Source organism: Vespa velutina, chromosome 4, assembly GCF_912470025.1.
Source record: "Vespa velutina chromosome 4, iVesVel2.1, whole genome shotgun sequence".
In the NCBI taxonomy this organism is placed as follows: domain Eukaryota; kingdom Metazoa; phylum Arthropoda; class Insecta; order Hymenoptera; family Vespidae; genus Vespa; species Vespa velutina.
The window spans coordinates 7,235,690-7,261,035 of NC_062191.1; the positions used below are offsets into that span (position 1 = coordinate 7,235,690).

The 25,346-nt window shown below is 33.6% G+C and overlaps 2 protein-coding genes and 3 non-coding genes across 7 annotated transcripts in view; 1 reads left to right on the forward strand and 4 right to left on the reverse strand.

Annotated features, from left to right (window-relative positions):
* Positions 1-14,091, reverse strand: part of LOC124948350 (neurotrimin-like) — a 155,867-nt gene extending 141,776 nt beyond the window's left edge. Inside the window, exon 1 of one of the 2 annotated variants that reach the window (XM_047491835.1) lies at positions 13,740-14,091. In XM_047491835.1, the coding sequence (XP_047347791.1) occupies positions 13,740-13,836 (97 nt within the window). In that variant the 5' untranslated portion in view covers positions 13,837-14,091. The remainder of the gene's footprint in view (positions 1-13,739) is intronic. The other variant, XM_047491836.1, reaches the window with a different exon arrangement.
* Positions 14,092-20,476: 6,385 nt separating this feature from the next.
* LOC124948995 lies at positions 20,477-20,638 on the reverse strand. Its single transcript, XR_007100926.1, has one exon. It is a non-coding gene; the product is annotated as a U1 spliceosomal RNA (small nuclear RNA).
* Positions 20,639-23,050: 2,412 nt separating this feature from the next.
* On the reverse strand, positions 23,051-23,212 carry LOC124949000. Its single transcript, XR_007100930.1, has one exon. It is a non-coding gene; the product is annotated as a U1 spliceosomal RNA (small nuclear RNA).
* Positions 23,213-23,542: 330 nt separating this feature from the next.
* Positions 23,543-24,610, reverse strand: LOC124948463. Of its 2 annotated transcripts, none has more exons than XM_047492132.1 (3): positions 24,478-24,610; positions 23,982-24,296; positions 23,543-23,698 (listed from the first exon to the last, which is right to left on the reverse strand). In XM_047492132.1, the coding sequence occupies exons 1-3, from the start codon at positions 24,509-24,511 to the stop codon at positions 23,667-23,669; spliced, it is 381 nt and encodes a 126-aa protein (XP_047348088.1). In that variant the 5' UTR covers positions 24,512-24,610; the 3' UTR covers positions 23,543-23,666. The 2 variants fall into 2 exon arrangements, with proteins under 2 accessions (XP_047348088.1, XP_047348087.1); XM_047492131.1 differs by having other exon boundaries at positions 23,982-24,299.
* A 574-nt stretch (positions 24,611-25,184) lies between these two features.
* Positions 25,185-25,346, forward strand: LOC124949001. Its single transcript, XR_007100931.1, has one exon. It is a non-coding gene; the product is annotated as a U1 spliceosomal RNA (small nuclear RNA).

Here is a 25,346-nt window from a genome sequence, read left to right on the forward strand (position 1 = left end):
TTTAAAATGCATCAGCTTTAATAAAAATTTCGTACTTTCAGTACTATTAAAATCCATTCGATAAATACGTGTGTCATCTTGTTTATTGTAGTCGAATGTAGATTCCGTATTTTTATACAATACCCAACTACGTATTCTTTCAGTAACTAATTTCGCTAACTAGAAATATGTGAGAAATAAAGATATTTCACAAAGCTCAGAGATGATTGTACTTACGTTGATGAAAAAAATATTTTTGAATGCATCAAAATACTCAAAGAACAAAATTTTACTTTAAAATGTAAATCATTAAAGAAATTTGAATTCACAATTGTTTCGATGATACATATTCCGCATATTCAAAAATGTATATTCCGAAATCACATTAACCCTTTAACTTTCTTGCGTTAAATCGAATCATTGAATATAGTCAATTGATTCTTAAATTTTCAAATAATGATATTTTAAGATTAATGATATTTAGATCAAATAATGATATTTAGAAGATTAATGTTACAATATGTAAATATATATAAGTAACTCTTAAACGTATTAGATGTGATCAGAAAATGAAAAATATAATACACGATCTTCTATTCGATTCAATTATTTCTTTGTGCGTTGGTACACTTTCGTGAATAAATGAGAAGAGAAAGCATTACCGCAATATCTCAAAGTTAATCGCTGCTCATACTGAAAACATGTGACACGCTTCATCTATCGACAAGAACTCCTAATGAGATTGTTAACTGCGTGCAACGTACCATTCTTATTGCGAAAATAACTGCGTACTTCATTTAACAATAAGTGTTAACAATAAGTTTCTCTATTCACAATCAAAATATAACAATCAAATTTATTTATATTAATTTGTATTAATTGATGACTTCGTATGATATAATACTACATGGTAGGAATACGAAAGGATCCTAGAAAATCGTTCGAAAGTATGAGTTTCGAACATATTTTGTATTGCAATGTAAAAAAACAACGATGTAAAAACATCACACAAATCAAACTCGTTCGAATATCGAATTCCAAGATATAGTTGCCATCTCTATTTTTTACAACTCGTCAGCTATACGAAAAATATACTTTTTTGTTTTACTTCGAATATGACGGCATAGCTGCCATATGAGAATTAAAACAAATATATCTATTACAAAGAAACTATTAAACAAGAGGACAATTTTAATTAAAGCCAATTTGGAAAATAGTTGGTCCGATGTTAAATCAAATTTGCAAACGAAAAAAATTTTAACGCAGTCATGCTTTACCTTACATCGTCATGGTCAATGAACATTATCGAATGTACTATATTTTATAACGTATATAAATTCGCTCCAGTTTCCGCATCAAACAAATTTTGGACAATACTGTATTTGCAATGAATCGCTGATAGTTCAAAGAGTGCTCTTATGATTAGCAATCGGATTATATGGGCAGCCATTTAGATAAATCTTTCGAAACGATCGTAGGATGAAAACGCGTTCAAATTGAAAACGTTTTTTCCGACTATTTTTAGTTTTCAATGGCAACGATCGCGAGATAGCGTAAAATCTAGTTATATTGACGTTAACAAGAAATGGAATTCCAGAGTAAAAAAAGAGAGAGAAACAGAGAGAGAGAGAGAGAGAGAGAGAGAGAGAGAGAGAGAGAGAGAGAGAGAGACAGACAGAAAGCGAGAAAGAGAGAAGCATTAATATTCACTCGCATTGCCTGTCGATACAGCATCGAGCGCGATTTCGTTCGTTAAATTGGTCCTAGCAATCATTCGGAAAAAAAAGATCGAGTCGTTTTAAGGTAAATCAATTTAAGTCAAACAAAAATCTCGGCTTAACGACTCGAACACTTATGCAAATTTTACGATTCTCGCCTCCTAGTTACACAGTTTTAAATGTCTATTTGATACATAGTCGATCTTTTAAACATATACTCTAATGACTTCTACTGCTTGGTTATCCGTAAAACAGCAGTAAAACCAAGTCGAATAAATTTATGATAAAGTTTAAATGAAGTTTGTTACACTTAAAGTTCTAATTGAACGAACACAATTTAATAGTTTCAAAGTGGAAGTTTGAACTAAGAAACCGAACTATGATATTTTAACACATCACTAAGTAATACTTAACAATGAAGGGAATAAAAAATGAAAGATAACAGAGAAAATCGAATTCGTATAGGGAAAAAGCATTGAACCCACTGGTCGATGACTCCTCGAGATAATTTAAATAAATATAGACGGATCGACTGAGGAAAATTGGAAATTCTCGTATATATACAAATAACGTGTTATTCGAGGTTGAACGAAAAGAACATTGAGGAGGGTTCGCATCCAAAAGTATGCATGTCTAGATATATGCAGGGGTTGGAAGGATTCTCTATTGACCTGGTACTTCGAAATCAACGGCTTGTTTATCCCCCGAGGGTTCGTAAAACTGATCCAATCATCGAGCTCGCGCCACTAGGATAAGAAGAACCAAGGATGAAGTGTCTGCAAATGGCTACCCAGCGAATCTTTCGTACGTAAGGGTAGGGAAACGATGTATACGTGGTAGGTAGATCGGTCAGTCGAAAGCCATAAGTTGGGCAACCCAATTTTACGAAAGGAACAGAAAGAAACTTCTGTAAAGCCCATCTGAAGCGGATCAACCTAACAACCCCTTTCGGGAGCCATACACGAAGAATTTTTTAGCAACGTAATATGTCATTTCTTACGAATGAAGTCTTTTAAAATAATTTTACAATGAACGTCTCGATTTACGATAGAAAGAAAAAAAGTTAAAGATTTCGTTTACCATACATACTCATACATACATACATACACACACACACACACATACACACACACACACACACACACAGACGCACGCATGTGGCAACGTAGACTCATTTTCGCTAAATTCCATTGAATTAATGTCAAAGATAGATATTAATTCTAATACTTTCAGACTTCTTGTTTGTATTTCTAATATATATATAGACTTGTCAATATTTCGTAAGATAAGATCCATAAAATCAACGTCTTATTCGCTCTCATTGAGAGATTTAATCTCAACTTTGCATCCCTATTCTCTGGTATATTTGCTGAAAATAAAGAAACGATGATCTATTAATCTATTAAAACGTTATGCCATAAAAAAGATAAATTTTTCAATTATGTGATAAAAACTTGAATTTCTGAAAAAAGGACAAAGAAATGTAATAATATTACAATATATGATTTATGTACGTAAATACTTAATACGCTCATAGAACGATAAAAATAATATATGCACGAAAAGAATAAAGCAATTAATACGGTTTGTAAATAATAAAATATGAAAAAAAAAATATAAAATATTAAATTGATTTTTCAAAGAATTTGAATATTTTTTCGTTGATATTCGAGACTTAAAAAAATAACTTTGAATATGACATTCTCATCAAATACCCATTAACAACACGTAAATTTTCATTAATTTCATTCGTCGACTCAAAATACGACGAATCTAGGTCGAAGGCAAGAAGCAATATAGCGCTGAAAAATCAGAGAAATAATTTCTAAACTTCGTTTCTATCCGTTTACGAGTACGAAGTAACTCAAGTAAACTTCGCTTCATTTTGGCAGTAAAGCAAACGTAATCACGCTTCTCCCAGTGGTTTCACCTTTGCCAACGACAATAAATGATACAAAGTCTTATTTACCAGAAGATATGAAGGATTTACAAGAAGAAGAGATCCTTCTGCCTCTCAAACCTTCGTATTACCTAAGAAACCTCCGTTTCTAGCAGCACCCGCTTAAATATTTATGCTTCCGCGTAGTCGCGCTCGCGATGGCTCACTTCGAGTTCTCTCTCGATAAATGAGTTTTTTCATTAACCATACTGTCCCTTCCTCTTTCGTTCTTTTAACTATACAACGATATCCTATTTTTGGCCCTACAATATCATTCTATTTTATTGAACGAAAATATTTTCTATTGTAACAAATTTCCATCGAGTTATTAACAATTACCATTCGTATTTAAAAAAGGAATTTCAACAGCTATTATGAATTTGTAACGTTTTCTTAAATCATAAATTAAAAAATATTCTTTCCAATCTTTGATATCGATTTAAAAAATTCATCTAATTATTGATTTTTTTTTCACTTATGATTACCCCAACAATGTTTAAAATAGAAACGCCAAATCAAATTATTAACTGTGATAACATTCGATTTTTATAACGATTGAAAACTCAAATTCGATTACATCTAAATTTTATAAAAATCTCGAGAATACTTGAGGTTAATAATTCAATCAATATTAAATAATTAGTATAATATACGAGGTCAAATAATTCATCATAATTAGTGGTAGACATCTATAAGAAATGCTTATCTGTAAAAATATTTACTTCCCAATTCTATCGATAATTAGCCCTGTCTTTTTATCAATATGAAGTAAAAAAATAGAATTTTCTTTAAGTATAAAAGATTGTCATGTATAATTAATCGATGCCTATTCGGTCATCAAAATTTTTGGAGTCCATACTATCCAATTTGGATCCTGTGAGAAGTGAATGAAAACGTTGGCTATGTGATCACCTTGCCCTTCGCGCGTTATCAGCGCAGACAATGTAGATTAGCGGAATTGCTTTGCCTTAATGCACCTAGCCTGTATTAGCAGATGCGGTTTGGCACGTTTACCACCCTTCTCTTGCCATCCACCCCTTCCTTTTTCATCCTCTGCCTACTCTATTTCTACCCACTTCTCTTTGCCATCTTGCATTCGTTCCTTATCAGAAAAGGTTTGAAAGCGGGACCTACAAAAGTTTGGCTAATGAAAGATGGGAGAGAAAGAGAAAACCAACCGAAGAACTTCCAAGTCGCACTTTACTCGAATCGACCTGCTAGATCGTCGATTTACTTTATTACATGGAAAGTAAAATAGGACGTTACGAAGAATGTGATAGATAGTTTTCAATAGTTTAACGTGAGATGGTTTAACCATGGTTAAATCGTTTGTCTAGATAAAATCGTATTTGTTTCATAACTAAAGAGCTATATTTTTTTAATAAATTCAGATATTAAAAAATCGACAATATCAACGACCATTGATCAAAAACAATTCTATGATATAAACGTTCTAAATTAATGTTTAATAACACAAAGATACATAGTCGTATTTTCATATAAAAAATGTAGCGTTTTTGATGAAATTGTTAAATAAATGAACATATTTTCTTCGATCTACCAAAAATATTTCAGTATCATTACTTGCACAAGATCGAATCTTGCAGCTTGTCATCTCACTCTGCAGTGGCGTAAAATTTTTATATTGCACTTTCGCTTTATACAACGTCTCCTTGATCAGGCATCCTAACGCTTATGCTCTTACTCGGTAGCATGCATAAAACCACGCGATGTCGAAGTGTCAATATCAAGACCATACATTTTACTTTCTCTCTCTCTCTCTCTCTCCCTCTCTCTTTGTCTCTCTCTCTCTCTCTCTCTCTTATTCTCTTTTGTCTTACGTTATCGTTTCTCTATTTTTATTTGCTTTTCTAGCTAAAATACAAGTTGTCTTGTCATCATGTATGTATATCCAATATCTATGCATATACCTATATAAATATCATTGCTACATTCTACGTATCTATGTCAAAATGAAAAATACTAATCATGGCTTTAAAATTATCACTACACATTGAAAAGCGTTATATACTCGCTACACATACCATGGTTCTTAATCAAGACAATTTCTCTTTCTACAAATGATGCCTCAATTATTAAATGATGCATCAATCCTGTCGTTGTGACGATGTAATCGGAAACGATATTCCTGATTCCATTATCGATATAATACGTATCAATTATGGTTATCTAGGTACTAATTTTGTAATTAACGTGAGATTAGATTGTAGAAGAGCAATAGTTCATCGATCGACGGCAATATGTGTAAAGCGCAAGCGCATACAACTCAAAGAATGAAATGAAAATACAACTCGTTGAAAAAATCTTAATAAATAATGAGAGATATAGGTACCTAAGTTGAAAAACGGAGAAGAGAATCAAACATTTTCGTAGATTCGATGCGCTCCAATAAATCTCTTCGTCGAGCGTTCGCTATTGAATTATTCGAGAGATGATCGCGCGAGCAGAAAATTGCAGTTACAAAATCGACCTTTTTAACGAGCATTAAAGCGAAGTAAAGTTAGTATTTCGCCCTCCTTTCGATTTGCTTCTTCTTTCTTTACTTTTTCAATGGTAAAACGTTCAAACGTTTGCGGGAATTAGTAGTGAGAAATACGAAAACGAATGATTTCATTGGCGATAATCCCAAAAGAACACTCGAAGTTTCGTTATGACGTTCTTTCACCCTTTGACGCTTTTAATATTATTTCGGATAACATTTCTTTTTTTCTAAATCTATCCGCAAACGAAAAGTTTATAAACACCGTTAAAGCAAAGAGAGAAGTTCAGAAACGGTTTTAAAAGCCAGTGATTCCAGCCAGCTATGAACTTGCTTTAGTTTGGAAAAGTCACTTGACTCTGACGACGAAAATCGGTTGTGGGTCAGACACGACAAATATGGGAAGTGGCATAAACGAGGTACCATGCAAATACATTATCGCCAATTATTGCTCACTCCCAGCTTTTGCTTATTTCAGGGATATAAAGCGCACACGTGCTAAACTTTTTAGATTGGTACTGCACACAATGTACCTCTCGAGACCATTTGATATCCCAAAAGTGGTATATACTTCGATATCTTTGACTGTTTTCGAAATATTACCTTATAATGATTTAAATGGTTCACTTTCTGTACTCTATTTACGATATGTATACAATTATATACACGATATATAACATCGTTACATATTAAATAGATTTCTTTCCCGAAAGTATTATTGCAATTATGAAATTGTCATATCTGTAACGAGAGACAGAATTTTATTTATGCGTTATTATCTGTTTTTATTATACTTATTCGTGCACGGCATAATATAAACCAGCACGTCTTATTTAAAAATTATTCGTAATTATGGTAGTTGAACTATTGAACAAAGAGAAAAGGATATTTAGTGCGGAGCCGTATTAGAAGTCTTACGTTGAAAAATTTATTACATGTACTTCAAATGAAAGTACATGCCGTCAAAGAAGGATGAGTGTTATTAAAAATTCCGTAGTAAAAAGGTTGAAAATATCTCCTTCTCTTTCCCATTAAAACAAAAAAAAAAAAAAAAAAGAAAGAAAAGGAAGACACAAATTTAGTATTTTGACGTAAATAGACAAGTAGGTACGTAGATATATTATTTACGTAACGTCGCGTGCAATACTTGACACATAAAATGAACGCCTCGGAAGAGTAAAGATATTGTAGGAGATATAGTCTCTACGCCGATAATAACTTTTCTTTCGTCCATTAACATAATTCAGTAAAGTCTCGCATCAGTGTTGAACGAGCGATCACTATATGTAAAAACCAACGCGCGTGCCTGTTGTGTGTACGAGGCAAGCGGATGTTCTTTTTTGCACGAATGAAATTTCACCTTCGTTAGAAGCCGGCACTTTGCGAAATTCTGCTGTCTTACACCGGAATACCATGCACGATAACGTGAGTCTTCCTACTTACGGGAAGGAGAAAATTATGCTCGCTGTACGTGAAACAATACAGACAGCTGCTGGTTACTAGCATTGAGAATCATTCGCTAAACGCAACGCGCGCGATCGAGGGAACATTTGCATATGGCATTCGAACGATTAAAACTCTCTCACCGCTGTTAACGAACGATCGCAGTAATATTTTGTGGAAAATAAATAGAAAACCCCTGCGGAAGCTTCGATTCAACCTTTCGATAAAAAATTTTCCGTAGTGGTGAGCCTCGTAAATCTCGCCGAAATATAGAGAAAAACGTATCGATATTTACGTAAAAAAAAAAGAAAAAAAAAAAAAAAGAGGGAAAAAAAAGAAAAACAAAAAAGGAAGGGAAAAATAAACTTTCATCCTATCTCAAATTCCAATAAAATTGCCAGCATAGTTTCAACTAATTTCTTTGTCGAAATTATTTCGAAAAACTTCGCCTCGTTATAACCGACAAAATTTATATATATTATATATTAAAAAATTTGACATTATTTTTCTTTTTTCTTTTCTTTTTTTTTTTTTTTTTCTTTTCTTTTCAGAAAAAGAAGAATTTTACTTTTTACTTTCTGAAGCGTTTTTTTTTTAAATTAAATAGAAATCCATAACAATGTACAGGCTTCTGACTCGATTATGATTTCGTGAATATGCCTCGAAAGAAGGGAGGTAGAGAAATAGGAACAGAAAATAGGGTGGTAGGTTTATGCCACCGCAAGATTTGAATATCCGTAAGTTCGCGGTAAGCAAGCGGCAGCTATATCGATCGTAGAAAAGCCGAAGGGACGAACGAACCGGCGATGCACGCGATCGAATTGCCCGTAACGCGGTTCCCTTGTTAAAAGAAGTCATTCTTTAAGTGAATTTTTTACCAAACTGATCATTCTTCTCAACTTTTCTTTCATAAACACGGTGATAGCAGTGAATCTTATTCCAGTGACGTAGTAACAACAGCAGAAGCCAGAATATGAAAATCTATTCGACGCGGAAAATGAAACGTTACCGACTCCAAACTAAAAGCTGGATATTAACGAGATAAAAAAAGAAAAGAATCTCGAACGTGGCTTGGATAAGCTTGCACTGGGAAAGCACATTAACGAAAAAAATGAGAGGTAGAGGTAGAGGGAGAGATAGAGAGATAGAGAGACAGAGAGAAAAAGAGAGAGAAAAAGAGAAAGAGAGAGAGAAAAAGAGAAAGAGAGAGAGAGAGAGAGAAAGAGAGAGGGAGAGGGATGCTTCAAGGTGATGTACCGCAAGATCCAAGGGAATTCGTTCGGAAGACTAGCTTTAATCCACGTTCACATTGGACCTCAGATTCAAGATTCTTTTTATTTCTTCTTTCTCTTTCTCTCTCTTATTGTCAATCGTTGATATTATCTCTGAAGATAAAACCGTTCTATTCACTATATTCGAACGTCATCCATGCAATGCAATTCATCGCAACCATAGTACAAAGAAGACAATATATGACAAACTTTTCCAATGTCGGATAACTAGTGTATACAGTGTGTACGTGGCATTATCCATTTGTTTCTATACGTAGCGAATTCATTAAACTTGTATCATCGGCGTAAATTACCAACACCCTCGACATTACAGAGATTGTTCCACTAATCCGCCACATTACACGTCGTTTTCCATAGACATGTCTTAGAATCTTTTATGTATTTGTAATTATTAAAGCATCATATTTAAGCTAATAGGTTATTGCGAAAATGTATGTATGTAGGCTTTTAATCGAACCTACACTACAATGCAACTACGAACATTCGCTCGTGTCGAGTGTGTACGGAAACCTCTTCGGATAGGTTAATCAAGCCGAATAGCACTTCATGTCCGCGAAAATGCACAGTTAATTGAATCGTTGTTCGAATCGTATATAGATAACTTCGAGTCGGCTGATTAGAACGGTCTCTCTTACTCGAGCAACTTTGTTCCATCTAAACTAACGTTGAATTAACGAAGAACTCATTAATCACGAAAGAATTTAAAAGTGTAACGCATTCAATCTAGAAGTGTTTTAGTTTGGATACCGTCCAGTGTTTATTCTCTCTTTTAACCGTATTACGATCGTAATACGTTTTCATCAACGAACAATCGTTGTTACTGAATCGAACCTTCTTACAAATAATAGAAAACACTGATACTAAATAAATAAAAAGGACAAATAAATAAATAGAAATAAGTTCTAAATAAATAAAATAAATTTGGTATTTGTATGTACATAATATATGTTAAAAACAAAAAAAAAAGAGAAAAAGAGAAATAGACAGACAACTCATGAATCAATTTGTAACACGATTGCGTCAATAGAGTTGGACTTTTTCAATGCAACTTTAGTAAATGAAATGTCAGCAACAGCTGAGAGTAACTGGACCAATAAGAACTCTTTCTTCGTAACTTCGTAACTAACGAAATTCTAGCAATAACTTTTGATAGAGGAAAAAGTACTTGCTAGACTATTCCAATTATTACATTTGAACAATTTTTACCAAAATATAATTAAAACGTGAGAATCTCTACAAATGAGAAAACGCATTCTTCTGAATGTACAAAATGAAGGTAATAATCCTCTTCCACATGTATTGTTAATCTCGTGGCGTCACGTTTTGCAAATGAACATTCAGATCTATTATAATTTTCGAACAAAATACTTTTAGATAAAATACGACATAAAAAGAATATTTTCTCAAATACAACATATCAACGCTCTCAATGACGCTATCATATCGTTTATAAAATTATACTTTTGTAAGATAGAAGAAAGTGTAATGAAAATTTTTATTGATGATGACTTGACGTTATCGTTGATATTATTAGTAAAACTTTGTGATGGTAACATGCACGACAATATGCTTATGAGACAATAACGATGAAATACGTTCTATGCGAAATATTCAAATGACATTTCAGTAGTGTCGCTTTCTGTTTTTCAACCGTTCAGTCATTTCTATCTCATATCTTCAGATATCGTGCATAATACTTAGTTGAAGGTAAATTTCTGATAAAAGCTACAACATTACAAAATATTTAAAATTATGCATGTACAATTTTCAGAATACATCCGCATTTATCGCGAATAATTTTGATACTTTTTCAAGCATTACTCGCTCGGAAAATGTAACAAATTCGCAAAACATTTTACCGTTTACGCAAATTTTTACATAATGTATATTTTTTACTGAAAAAAAAAAAAAAGGAAAAAGAATAAAAGAATTCATGCAATATAATTGATCCATTAAAGAATTGTACTAGTCCATTATAGATAAAAGAATAAGAAGTTCCAGAGAAGTTGGTTTAAAATTTCTGCGCGAAAAAGAAGTCTGCGGTTCGAGTCTTCCTCTTAGAGGATATCCAATTTAGGAGAAGACAAACGTCGCGACACTTTCAACGGTAATGAAAGTGGAAGAAGTCTCGGCGCGCCCTTTTGTTTTCTTGCGCTCTCATACAAGGATATACACATAGCAAGTACTCCCTCGGTCGTCCTAGAATTCAATCAAACCGTGTTTACAGCTCAGTACACTTAATCCTCTTTATTGGATTCAAAGCATTTGCCGGTTCCGTATCTCAGAATTTGATCAATTTTATGGCCGAAGGATTTGAACGATACTCGTGAAAGCCATCTGTCTACTTCCACTCCCAAACGAAATTATATCGTTGCCCGTACCCGGATTATTTTCATCTTACATTCACTCTTTCTCTTTCAATCCCCACATTTTTTGTTTTTCGTTAACTCATCAACTTCTATTTAGTCTATTCGTGAAACCATCATTACGAAAACGAGCAAACAACTCTTAGATACAAGCGAAACACTCAAAGCGAAGTTTCTTCATTTTCTCATATCTTATTTCATATTAATAACGCCAAAATGAGTATATCCCAAGTACTGCTCGAACACATGCGGAAATACTCGAGATTTTATTCCGATGTTATCGTGATTTAATAATTACATAAAATTAAATATCTGACTAATTCATATGTTTTTTATATGTTATGAATTATATAAAAATTATTATTTATTATTGTGGCTTTTGCATAGAAAAATAGTCTATTTGTATTTTAAACGAATATCAATGACGAAGGAAAAATCACCCTTCTTCTTTCCTTTCCTCTCTTTTTCTCTGTTTCCTCCTCTTTTAACAGTTCTTCTCGTCAAGATTTGGTCGTTACGATTATTTTAATAGCTCACGACACGCTATATGATTTATGGTATTACCAAGAATATTACCATCATATCACCTCGCTAGTATTAGCTCTATTAGACGGACGCGCGAAAGTGCGAACTACATATGACGAAGCTAATGAACTTTATTCTAACGAAGATAATCGTACGCTCAACTTGAACTATCTTAAATGACTTTATTACAATCGAAAGAACACAAACAAGATGTTAACAATTAAATAATAAAGCAAAGTTCATTTTTTAACAAACTCAGACCATGAAGGTACGCCTCCGTCGCGTGGATTCTACAAGAATCAAGAAGATAAAGTATCGAAATTGCCTACGAAACTTTCTACGATGGATCATCGATCGACGTCGAAATGTAAAAAAGAAGATTCACATATGGGAAATTGGATTTCTTCGACGGCTATCCAACTTCATTCACCAAACTTAACGGACCACTTGCCAAGCTTCAGAAAGGACAGCTTTATCAAGATGCGATCGCTATCACTGAAAGAGGAGCTGAAACAAGCACTGCGGCATATTTTTTAAGGAATAACGAAACTTATAAGTGTCGAAGAGATTTCGAAATTCATACGAAAAACGGTGCATGAGGAGAACAAAATTTTAGAGGGTAGTAGTCAAAGGATTAAGAATGTTTTATCTTAAAACCTAAATAAAGTTTCGATAATTGCTAAGAAGATTATGTTTATGTACGTGCAATAAAAAAAACAAAAGTTAATTACATGCTGGAAAAGCTCGACCATTTTGTCCTGAAATGAGTATAGTGACCGACCAGAAGGGATGGTAATCATGCGTTTTAAACCATCCTGTTAATGCTACTTTCCTCTGTTCTCTCTAAGTTTCCTCTCAAGTTTTTAACGACGTTGAGTTTCTTAATACTTTGCATCGTACTTTCGCTTTACTCGTGTTTGAGCAAATGTTTCCTCATAAATTCAGCATGTTTTGATTCTTTCAAATTCGCAATTAACGTGTACAAACACGCGAGCGATTAAAAGATATCTTCTCATAAAATCAAATCAATCTAACGGGGTGAAACTATCAATATCATTGAAATGATGGAATTTCTACAGGTATACATGAAAGATACGAAAAATCAATGAAAAAATCGACAGATATTATGAAACAGAGTCACGTGTTAGGACAACAAAGATTTTCCGAAAATAACAAGCACAAAATTTCGACGAAAATCAGTCACGTGAAAAAGGAAATAAAAATAACGAATCTCTTGACCTTATCAGATCTCTTTTATCATGATAATCATTCAATTAAAAATCATGTAAAGTACGGATGTAATACCGATTTCACGGGCGTAAAAAAAAATGATGGTTCGTTGATAAATATGGAAGCTAGAAGGTGGATCACATTAATCAAGGAGATCAACGTTCGGGTCGCCCCCGAGGATAATTAAACCAGGAATCGAACGTGTACATCGAGTATCAGAAGTCGCGTACTCGCTCAATAGGAAAAATCGATTCAATCGCGAAATATCCTAGATATGCGTATATAGGTACGTACATACCTATACAATATAAAGCGAGTAGTCTTGTATTATCTTTCGTATATATCAACGACCGAAATACCTCGATACTTCGATCCTCATTCCTATCACAATGTACTAGTAACTAAAGGGGAACGTCGAACGTCGAAGGCGTCACTTCTCGTAGGATAACACACGATAATCCCTCTTGCACGAGCTTTCGATCCTAACTTACGTTTCGCGTCAATCACACGTGACACTTCACCGTAGTAGGATGTGACCTATCGTGTCACGAAAATAAAGATGAGTCAATCGTCCTTTTGTCTTTAGTTTTTTGCTAGTTTTTTTTTTTTTTTTTTTTTTTTTTTTTTTTAGAACAAAGAACGAGAGAAGAAATACAAAGGGTATAAAGAAAAGGACGGATGAAATGAAAAGAAAGGATCGAGTAAGACAGAAGGAGAATTACACGTCACAGATGACACCGAACTCACCGACAATCTCCGTTCGGACGCCAACGAGAAAAGCAGCGAGCATCAGAAGGGGTTGCACCTGCCGTCTGTACGAACACATAGCACGTTTTTCAAGCATGATAATCGCGCGTAAGCGACACCGCGTATCCCAACGAGGGTAGCGCACGTCGCTTCGAGACTGAAGTTCCGAGCTCGTGCGTCGCTCCGTATATCCTCGAGGCCAACACACGAGGAAACACCCTCCTCCTATCGTTCCACACGCCCCACTCCGCGCGCGCCAACTCCGAGGGGTTGCTCGAACGTGCCACTACTCCCTCCACTCAACCACTCGGCGCGAGCGCCGAAGTTACTGGCGCGGAGCTTCAAGAAAATCTTCTCTTTCCCTTTCTTTCTCTATTTCTATTTCTGCCTTTCACGTTTTTTGAACGAAGTTGTCACCAAGTCTTTTCGTTTCCACTTTTGAAAACGATTATAATGTTTCATCGATAATGCCAGATTTATACGTTCTGCGATATTCATCTTTCGTCGAATTTTTTTAACTACAATGCTATGAATTTTGTAAGAATGTTCTAAATAAAATATATGAAGTGAGTAAAAGGTTATGTATGTATCTATATATTAACGTGTATGCAATTAAAAGGATTAAATGTCACACGTAATTCATAAAGAATGGCAGATGTTCGAAATTCTAGTCATACTTTCGAAAGCGTAATTTATGAAAAAATGAAAATTCAGTCGAATTGATTGGTTGATTGGTTGGTTGATCGAAGTTGAACACTAGCTAGAACTCTTTCGTTGAAAGATCCGAAGGTTGTTAACAAACAAAAAGGACTTTGTATACCTTTCGAATCACTTACGTTCGAGCGAGCTTATCGAGCGTACATACACACGTTTGTATATATTTGTTAGCGACGTTAACGTTCCATTGTCCGACAGACAACGAAAATGTCTATGGGTGTCGAATGTATCGAGCAGGATTTGTTGACGATTACTGGTTTAAATATGAGTAATTGCGAGTAATTGAGAAGTAATGGAATTACAGTTTTCCCTGGGAATAGCTGGCCATCCGAAAATTCTCCAATTTTACGTCACGCGGTCTCGCAGATTTGTAGAAAGAGAGATAGACAGAGAGATAGATAGATAGATAGACAGAGAAAGAGAGAGAGAGAGAGAGAGAGGAAATGGGAAAGAAGTATATATTTAGTACCCTTTTGTTTCGATCTAAATACGATTTAACGATAAAACGATACGTTCAGAACAATCCAACCACATATTCTTACTCTCGTAGGCCGTAAATCATGCCATTACATAGGAAAAGTGTATAAAGAAATAGAAAAAGTCTTGGAAAAGTCGTGATATTAAAAGAAAACGCTAAACGTATAGAAACAGCTTTTGTTGCGATAAAATACTTCGTTCCTTATGAAACATACGTTAGCGTATATAGTACTATGTCATATTTCGATTTCTAGAAATATGTGAGTAAATATGTGATTTAAAAAAATACGCGAGAATAGAATATTGCGTATGAACGACCACTTTGTAAAGTAAAATTTTTTAATTTTATTCGAAATCAAATCTATTGATATTCGTCAATCGCTCTCAGGTACATCATGCAAAGCAAGCCGATTTATATTCATTTGTGAGAACGCTAAAAGAATATTTTGAGTATACTAAAAGTAAAATCGCCGAAACCGAGAGCCAATTCATTTAAATACCGCAATAAACGAACGTACAGAGCACGTTCGACGTCGCGAAATAGACAATATCGTCACGATAAATTTATCGAATGTGACCGGCGCTCAATATTCTCGCGCACACATAGCGCAACGAAATACGATCGATATATTCCAAAAATTAATTTTCGTGGCACGTGATTAAAGCCGTATATGTGTACATATTTACCACTTAATAATATCGAATTTCTGCCACGAAACGAGTGAACGAAACGAAACGAATCAACGTGAGAAGGGATTCGCGAATTTAACGGTAGACTCGTTCGATGATTTCACAATTACCGATCGCGATAAAAATAAATAAAGGAAAACACGTACGAGACGGGAGATGATAAAAAATTAAAAATGAAAAATAATATAATATACGAGAATAAAAGAGACATCGAATAGCGTAGCACTAACGAAAGGAGAGACGATTCGGTATTCGATGGTGCCAGGTGTCGTTCTTGGTACCATAATGCCGGTGGGCAGCTTGCTAACGACAGGAATTCTTATAAGGCGTGCTTGCTTGTTCGTTCATTCGTCTACACGCGGACTAAAGCTTGTAGCCGAGGGCACACGTAATAATAAAGAAAAAGAAAGAAAAAGAGAAAGCGACATCGTTATACCTTTGTACGTTGTATAAACTTCTTCATTGGGTACTCCTCATCGAAACGAATAATACGGCCAATGGTACGAACAACCAAGCTTTTATGAGTCTTCGTTCATGAAAAAGAAACATTAACGTTACGTTCACGACCGCGTTATATGTGTTGGAGTGGCCGATCAGCAATTTGCGATCTACAATTCGCTCATTATACAAGCGCCTTTATACGACTCCCGTCTTTATTATTAGCCACAATATATCGCGCCACAGCACAACGATGACGACAGCAACGACAACCAGAGAATGAGCGTGTTGAAAAGCATCTGAAAAGATAAAGAATCGGATAGTGAGTTGAGTCGAGTTTACACGCTCGATCAAATTTTCACCCGTGTCGTTTCTATTTCTATTAAACTCACCTAGCTATCTTCTCGTCTAATCGCTAAAATCGATAGAATTTTTTTTAATCGAATTCGAATAAATCAAAGAGACATACCGATGGACGCTTGAATTAATTATTAACTGTACATTGAGAATAAATTTTTTTGCAATAGTAATTTCTCCTCTTACGCTTTTTAAAATTTTCAGTGAACCATATACATATGTATATAGTACATATATTTGATAACAAATTCGAATGCGTTAGGTTTAAATAATCTTGAAAAATGTACGAATTTGGTAGTAAAAGTAGTGCTGAATAGAGACATCAAAATCGAAAAAGTACAAAGGCGAAAAATAATGAGCGACCGATCGGAACAACTCTCGAAAAGCGTGTCTTTTGTCATCGCTTAAAAATGATCTTCGCGGAACGAAAGAGGATAGCGGCACAGAGTGGGTTCCTAGTTAGTCCACGGCAAGCCAGACAAATGGTTCTTCTCCCTTCAAGAGGGCGGGAGAATGCGACATGTGTGTAGTGTAAGTAAGAATAAGTGAAGCCAGCCAAGTTGAGTACTGGCCGCATTCGCTTAAATCCTTCCAAACAATACGACTGAAAGACGTCGTCTTTACGTAAGTAGGATTCAACTAGGTCGCATTCGGCGTTTCACGGACAACACATAAGAAGAGTTACCCTTCCTCGGCTCTCTTTCTATATTCCTATCTCTATCTTGAACGAAGAGACATCTTCGAAATCTCGAAGAGATGCACGATTGTACCAAGACTGGGCCATCTTAGGACCCCCCTTTACAACTCGGATATCCCGGCCATTTCTACCTTCGTTCTTCAAAGGCACCGATCGTCCTATGGAAATTTCTAACTGCTATTTCGATGTCAGCTAGAGCGAGCATCCGTGTGATTCGGAAAAAGCGATCTTATTGAATTCCTTTTACCCTTCCATTTTTCTTTCTCTTTCTCTTTCTAACATCTTGCAGTACTCTTTCCCTCTTGCCTTATTGGCTCTCCATGAAACGAACCCATCCTCGACTGTATCGTTCCTTTGACAGAGAATCACCGCGCTAGACAAGAACATACCTAGGAATTCTTTCTCGATTGCATGTCATACTCGATTCATGCTACGATCCGACTATTACTATCTCCTCTCTCATCGTTACCGTCTTTCTCAATTTGTCCAAGAAAACGTTTATTTGGACGTGCGAATTCGAACACATTCGAGAGGTCGAGGCACGCGATAATCTCAACTTTTCAACGATGTAACACGATCATAAATTGCTCTGATTTTCACCATTACGGAAAGTGAACTTTCGTGAAGAATATTTTATACCTGCTAATAAGGTCTCGTCTCCGGCCGCAAACAAGCTCACTTCGTTCCTCAACTTGTTCTTCTTTCGTGTTCTTCGGACAATCGGTTCGAGTGAGTCCTAGAAATTCCAACAAAGTTTAATAGCCTTGCATTTCGCCACCGTGTTATCGAAGCAGCCGCTGAACTCACTCCAACTTATCCCCTCCAACTCTGCCCCTTCTACGCTACCGACTTACTCGATTCGCAATTTCATCGATGGCTATTTTCAAGACCGATTAATCGTAAATTCTTTCCTTTTTTTTTTTTTTTTTTTTTTTTTATTTCCTTTCCTTTTCATTCTCGAAGTCTATCTTAACGCTATTGTCCGCAAGTTGGCTACGATTCGAAGTAGAGAGAATGAATGTTCTCATATATATTCGTATGTGTATATAGTATATATAGTTTATATGCTCGAAACGTTATTCCAAAATTTCCTAGCTTGGCCAAGTAACTTCAGACGAAAACTGGAGAGATGCACGAGACGACTCATTTAGTTAACGAAAAAGTACCGCTTTCTGTCGGCCAGTTCTGTCGACGAAACGCCGTATAACAGTAGAAAAAGGAAATTTATGTAGTTACGGTAGACTTTCAAATGAAAAGAATAAAGATCTAATTGTTAGAAATTATTCTTTTTAGACAAAATATAAATATGTACATGTACGTAACATGTCGTATTGAAAATACAATGTACAGACAAAAAATTCTTGTTCAAATCTAACAAGCCAATTTGTTAATTTTAAACATTATGGGAAAAAAAGAATTAAATAAAAAATATATTAACTATTTATTTCATAATAAATTAAACGTGATGATACCGCTATTTAGAAGAACATAACAATACATAATATTGATAGAAATGTTTCAGATTCGAGGGGGAGTCGTGGACACGCATTAATCTCTTTGACTTGCTAAACGGGTTAATTTAAATGTTTAAATTCTAGATCTGATGCAACTCAATTTGCGGGTGAGCACGGTCTCCGGTTAATTCCTTTCCTTCGTCGAGCATTCCACTGGCTCACGTTAGTGCCGCTTTTCGCCAACCCACTACCATCGTTGTTACTTCTAAAGCAATCCGAATGACCGATTCACGAGATATAATCATACGTGGTCGTTTCGACCCATTCCATTTCGTTATATTTGTAAAAATAACTAGCATTACGAGATTATTTTATAAAATTTCATAAAATCTTTTTACTTTTAGCTAAGACTACAGAGAATTTCTTTATATTTTCGAAATATCGAAAAAATGTAACAAACAGTTAACTTAACAATTACTAAAGATATCACAAAATTCTTTGACATCTGTATATTTTAGATCGCAATTTAAATGTTTTTTTTTATATTTGTGTATCCGCTTTAGCATTTAAACGGGTGAATAGATTGACCGGAAATTTTTACCAAAAATCAAGTTGCACACAACGAAGATCCACGAATAATTCTATTTCGATTGCGGTTTAAAAATAACAGATATGTCATAAATAAAAAAAATTTATAAAAAATCGTACAAGCCACAGAAACAATCCAAACTGTGCAAAAATATTTAAAATAGTCCTAACAATTAACGTGAGTTCTTCTAAAATATTTTATGAGAGCAATAAAAAATGACAAACGGCAAAAATATTATGAGCTTTACAATATATCTCTATCTATCTATAAGTTTTCTATTAAAATTTATATACGATGTATTTATTCGCATAAAGATTCATACAAATATCTATGTACTCACGTTAGTGTATATTAATTGGTCTACATGGTTGAACATTTCTTGAATATATTGTATTATTTTGAAATTTTTAACGAAAATCAATTTTCATTTTACGAAGATTTACAAGAATTTTTTAAAATATTCTTTATATTTATCCATATCATGCAAAATAATAAATATAGTTTTTTGTAAAAAATATAATTTTTTATTAGGTATCAAAGACTAGGAACTCTGCAAAAGCTAACCAATAGGAAATAACAAAAAAAAGAAAGTGTATTTAGAAAATCTAATATATCAGTTAAGCCTATTGTAAAAAACGCAGAATTGTTCCAAAGGCGAAGTCGAATTAGACAGTTCCCTTTCCTTTATTTTTTATATCTTTATAAACTGTGGATTAACTAAATGCAAAAGATTACTTATTTGCAATTCCGAATTGTACAAAATGCATTTTTCTACCACGCAAAAGTACTTACAGTCAATAACGAAAACAAGTTTTCACTTAATTATTAACACATATTTTTAATCTTATCATTTTATACATTCTATTTAAGACATATACAGGATGGTTAACAAAATGAAAAAAATATTTTCCTCTCTGTAATATTTCCAACTTTTTATAAATGCAATAATATTTAACGATTGAATGATACGTATTTTATATGCTTTTTTCGTAAAAAAAAAAAAAATAGTCAAAAGATATTTCCCATTTAATGACGGTTTTAAAAGTACTATGCGAAAATTAATTAAAATTCTCGACACTTCCATGATTAAATAAAAATAAAATCAACTTTTTGTATCAATTTAAGATCGCAAAATTACAAGTATTTTTAATACTCGACATTTCCATGATTAAATAAAAAAATAAAAACCCTTTTTTGTATCAATTTAAGATCGCAAAATAACAAGTATTTTTAATACTTTTAAAAAATTTTTCCACTCGTTTTATATACGTATTATAAATGTAGAAATTTTACAAATTTACTTTTAGAATTATCTTATCCGGGATAGCGCGAACGCAGTCCCGACTACCAAAAATTATACGCCCGAGATATCCACATTAGGGATATTCGCAAGGGTCAGCTCAACCGTAGTGCAATGGAAGAGCCTCGCCCTGGAGGAACCGCCTTCTTGATCACGGTATCCCCTGCGCCAGGTAAGTATGCTTTCCTTTGGTCCTCCAGGATAGTTGAACACGAAAATTATTCTTTTACCTTCGAGAAAGGATTCTCTTGCTGCGCACCATAGCGACAAATTCCCTTACTAACTCGGGCAGGCGTTCGATCCAGTTACCGCATTAAATTTTGGCTCTGTTCCAACTAGCTCAATTAACTATAGAATACTAATTAAAGTCTTCTTCAATAAATCACAATATTGACATTTATAATTATTTCAAGTATTTCCTCATTTTCTATTTTTTCTACTAACTTATTCATTATAAACACATTGAATGCTGTGAAACTCATTGATTACCAGCACTCATTTTTGCAGCGCTTTTTTTTAAATATTCCTGTAATTCCTTTTGTGACATTTTATAACAAAACATATATTTGACAAATATACTTTCTAATGTAAAAATAAAACCTAACGTAAAACGTATAACAATGAATTCTTCTATATCTTTATATCTTTTATCTAAACAAAGTCATGAAAGTTATTAAATGAATTAATTTAATTGTACAAAAATCGATTCTACACTTAACCGTATTAAATCTTTTGTGTGGTATGGTTATTCCGTTTGTCGAAATTATTTTCGCTCGTACAAGCGGTAATGTATGCTCAATCAATTATAACCCAAAGTCCCTAATCCTGAAGATTTAGGGTCTGAGGTTTATCTTTTGTTTAGATTTTATATACACAACATAGGAGAATATATGTAAATGACATACAAATAAGATAAGCTATTCACACAACAGTAAACGATAAAAATGCCTTGCCGAAAATATTCTAGACTTTACTGGGAAAGAATTAATACAGTTAATTTTACCAAACAGAGACTATTTTCTATCTATTAAAGATTTTTGAAATGAAACTTCTGTAGTAAGGGATGGCAACGAAATGAAACGAAAGAAAGTAAAACGGAAACGAAAAGAAAAAAAAATGACAAGAAAGGGAGAGGCATACAGAAAGAGGATGAAAGAAAGTGAGATAAGCTGTGCGTTATTGTTTTTCTTGAGCGTAAGAGAGAGATAGGAATAAAGAAAAAGGAAAGAGTAGAATATGACGACAAGCCGTACACATATATTGTATACGTTGTGTTCTCACTTTCTCACTCATCCATCTCTCTCGCTCTTTTATCCTTTTCACTTTCCCATTCACCCTTTTTCCTTTTTCTCTCATCCCTCCATAATTTTTCTCTGATTCCATCTGTCTCTCAACTTCTCGTTTTTTTTCCAATCCACGTGTCGACCTGTCAATTACATCAAATAAAATAAAATAAAGCAATATTCTTATATAAATAAATTATTTTAAATATTTTTAATATAATCTGTACTGTTTAAAATTTATCCCTCTCTCTCTCTCTCTCTCTCTCTCTCTCTCTCTCTCTCTCTCTTTCTTTTTATTCTATCTTTAAAATTCGCTGATAAGCAGCTACATATAATAATAACATTGAGAATTAAAGTTAAAAGAACTAAATTAAATTAAACCAAAATAATTATAAAAAGTTTCATTATTTCTATTATATGACAAATATCGTGTAATACTACATAATCAATATTTTTCTGACTTTTTGTTTTCTTTGCGTTAAAATTCTACAACTGTAATTACTAATTGTATTAACATATTGATTACCACGCCAGATTTACATGTTTTCAGGAACAACAAAAGTTTAATTATTCTAAGGTTATAATGACAAATAAGAAACATTTAAAAGCATAGCGCGGTCACTACGACCATCCATCAGGCGAATATCCCCCATCGGAGAAACAATCTCCGGTCACAGGTAATCAACCTAACAGTCAATGTGTTGATTGAAAGAAGAGTAGTTACTTATTGTTATCGAAGAAAACAAAAGCAGTCTCCTCGTACTAATACGGCTAAAGTGAAAAAAACCTTTCAAGCACAAGAGAAAAGTATACAATGTTACTTGTTTTCAAACGCAAAACGTACCTACAATATAATGTACCTATATAAATAAATATTAAAATACTAAAAGACCAATTCGAGAAACGACATAAAAATTATAAATTACTTATAAAAATTATCTTCCAATTAAACTCAAAAATATTATATATAATTATATAACTTCAATTTTGAGACAAAGTTACACTTTCAACCATTGCATAAAGTTATGTATTCTTTGAAACAAAGCATTTATGTAAAATATATATATATTATAATATATGCTCTAATATCAAGTTGATTCACACTAATTAAAAAGGGGGGAAAAATCTTCATGACAAAAGGGAAAGAATGGGGAGGGATACATATTTCATATAAATGTATACCCATTTGCACGTTTTAAATTTACATGACACTAAGTTTACTCTCTTTGAAATTCAAAATAAAACCTAAAAAAACTTAGAGTACAAAAAACCTTAAAATATAAAAACCTTTTGTTTGGAATTAAATTAACCGGGATAGCGCGAACGCAGTCCCGACTACCAAAAATTATACGCCCGAGATATCCACATTAGGGATATTCGCAAGGGTCAGCTCAACCGTAGTGCAATGGAAGAGCCTCGCCCTGGAGGAACCGCCTTCTTGATCACGGTAACCTCTGCGCCAGGTAAGTATGCTTTTTCATCGTTGAACACGATACTTGAATACAACTATGTTGCATTTTGCTGTGAGTAACAGATTCGACTATGCGCAACATAGCGGCAAAAGAGAGAACTAAATTCCTTAACGAGTCGAGCTAACTGATAATCTAGAGTAAGAATACGCGATAACCGTCACGACATGATTAGCGACGAATTTAAAAAAATAGAAATAAAATAGAAATAATATATAATACAAACAAAAAAAAACAGACCATATAAGTAGGAAAGAAATTATGTTTTCACATGGAGATAGAAATCATTCACCATCAAATTCCATACATTAATTCGAAAGATTTATACAATTTTTTTTTTTTTTTTTTTAACGTAATGATATAAAGTTTATTAAATCATTTTTTGCATCTTTATAAGATATGTCTACTAGATAAATGATTGATATTTTCCTTTGTCCACGTCATGCACGTTTTTCCTTAACAAGGACCATTCCACAATTTGTAATAATCTACGAAAGAAAATAATTACTTAATTATTAAACACAAAACTATATCGGTTTTGGTATCTGCTAAATAACAAAAGTCAATATTAATAAAAGGAAGATATTAAAAGAAAGATAGAATTTAATAATAATAGATATCTTGGTTATCAAAAAAAAGTAAAAACAGTCTTATAATATTAGGAAATATTTTTAACTTATTAATTCGTATGTTTCCGCTTATGATATAATATAATTATTTACGATAATATATCGATCATTAAACGTTCTCAACATATTTATAATTACTTACTCGTTCTATAAATAACAGTAATGTATCTTGTTGTATTCTTCTGCGGAGTTATACGAAAACGAGTACATTTATTGTAACAAAGCATATGACATACGCTCGAAAAGGTTTTGTCTTCGAAGTCGCGATCACGAGCGCAGATTGTTTCATCACCATTACTACTGCTGCTTTTTTTTTCACTCGTTTTCTCATCCGGAACGATCGTAGTCATTTCCTTTTCTCCAGGATCGATCGTACTCTTCACATTGCAATGGTTGCAGTCGCACGTAAAAATATTTTCCTGTACCGGCAAAGACGCGCATAGCATCACAAATACGACTGCTATTTTTAAAAGAAACTATCATTTAACACTGTTTCAGATATCTTATTTGAGGAGAAAAAAAAAAAAAAAAAAAAAAAAAAAAAAAAAGAAAGAAAAGAAAATTCTTTTCTCGAGTAGCTTTATATTATTCATTTCTTTTTAAAAATATTGTAATAAATATATTTTGTCAGTGCTTACAAAATACAACAGCTATCACGTGACTTAATCCCATGTTTCAAGATTTAAAATGTAATATCGAAGATGCAGTAAGACCGATAGGACGACTCTCAAAGTCTTTCCGTTCGATTAAGAGTTAAGTCGGTACGTGACTGTTTCGATATCAAAAACATTAACACATTGACCTCTGATCTTAACGGAGAAAAAAATTATTATGCGTGCGCATCTATGATAAGTCAGATATACAAATGATGAAATTGAATATTCTCGTGAAGGAAGGTATTAGCGTTAACAATCAAACACAATTTTAATTAAAATCAAAAATAATTTGATTTATCGAATAAAATTTCTTATGCTGTGAATTTTTTATCCTGGAAAATACTGTTTATTATATATACGCTATAAAAACAAAAAAGTCTAAAAACAAATATACATAACATACTATGCAATATAGCAAAACGAATTCAATCTTGAAATTGAACTACGCAATTTTCATTTAGATTTTGAATTATGGTCGAAATGTAGAATTCCGCATTGTTCGACTCTCCATTTTGTAATTAGCTAATATAATTAGTTTAAGGACGAGTCATTGTCAAGGAAGCAGGTACGTTTGAGCTCTCGATTTAGTTGATTTTCTTGTCGCTTTAGAGCGCTATATTCGAATACATTTCTCATCAGAAATTCAGAACAGGACACTGTTGAAACTAGTTGGACAAGAGGGGAAAAGCATACTTACCTGGCGCAGAGGTTACTGTGATCAAGAAAGCGGTTCCTCCAGGGCGAGGCTCTTCCATTGCACTACGGTTGAGCTGACCCTTGCGAATATCCCTAATGTGGATATCTCGGGCGTATTATTTTTGGTAGTCAGGACTGCGTTCGCGCTATCCTGG

Coding starts and splice junctions, on each gene's coding strand:
- LOC124948463 (XM_047492131.1), bottom strand. CDS start 24,511: ATGGGATTAAGTCACGTGATAGCTGTTGTATTTT. Junction 24,300..24,477: donor CGTGATAGCTGTTGTATTTT/GTAAGCACTGAC, acceptor TTTTAAAAATAG/CAGTCGTATTTGTGATGCTA. Junction 23,699..23,981: donor TACTGTTATTTATAGAACGA/GTAAGTAATTAT, acceptor TTTCTTTCGTAG/ATTATTACAAATTGTGGAAT.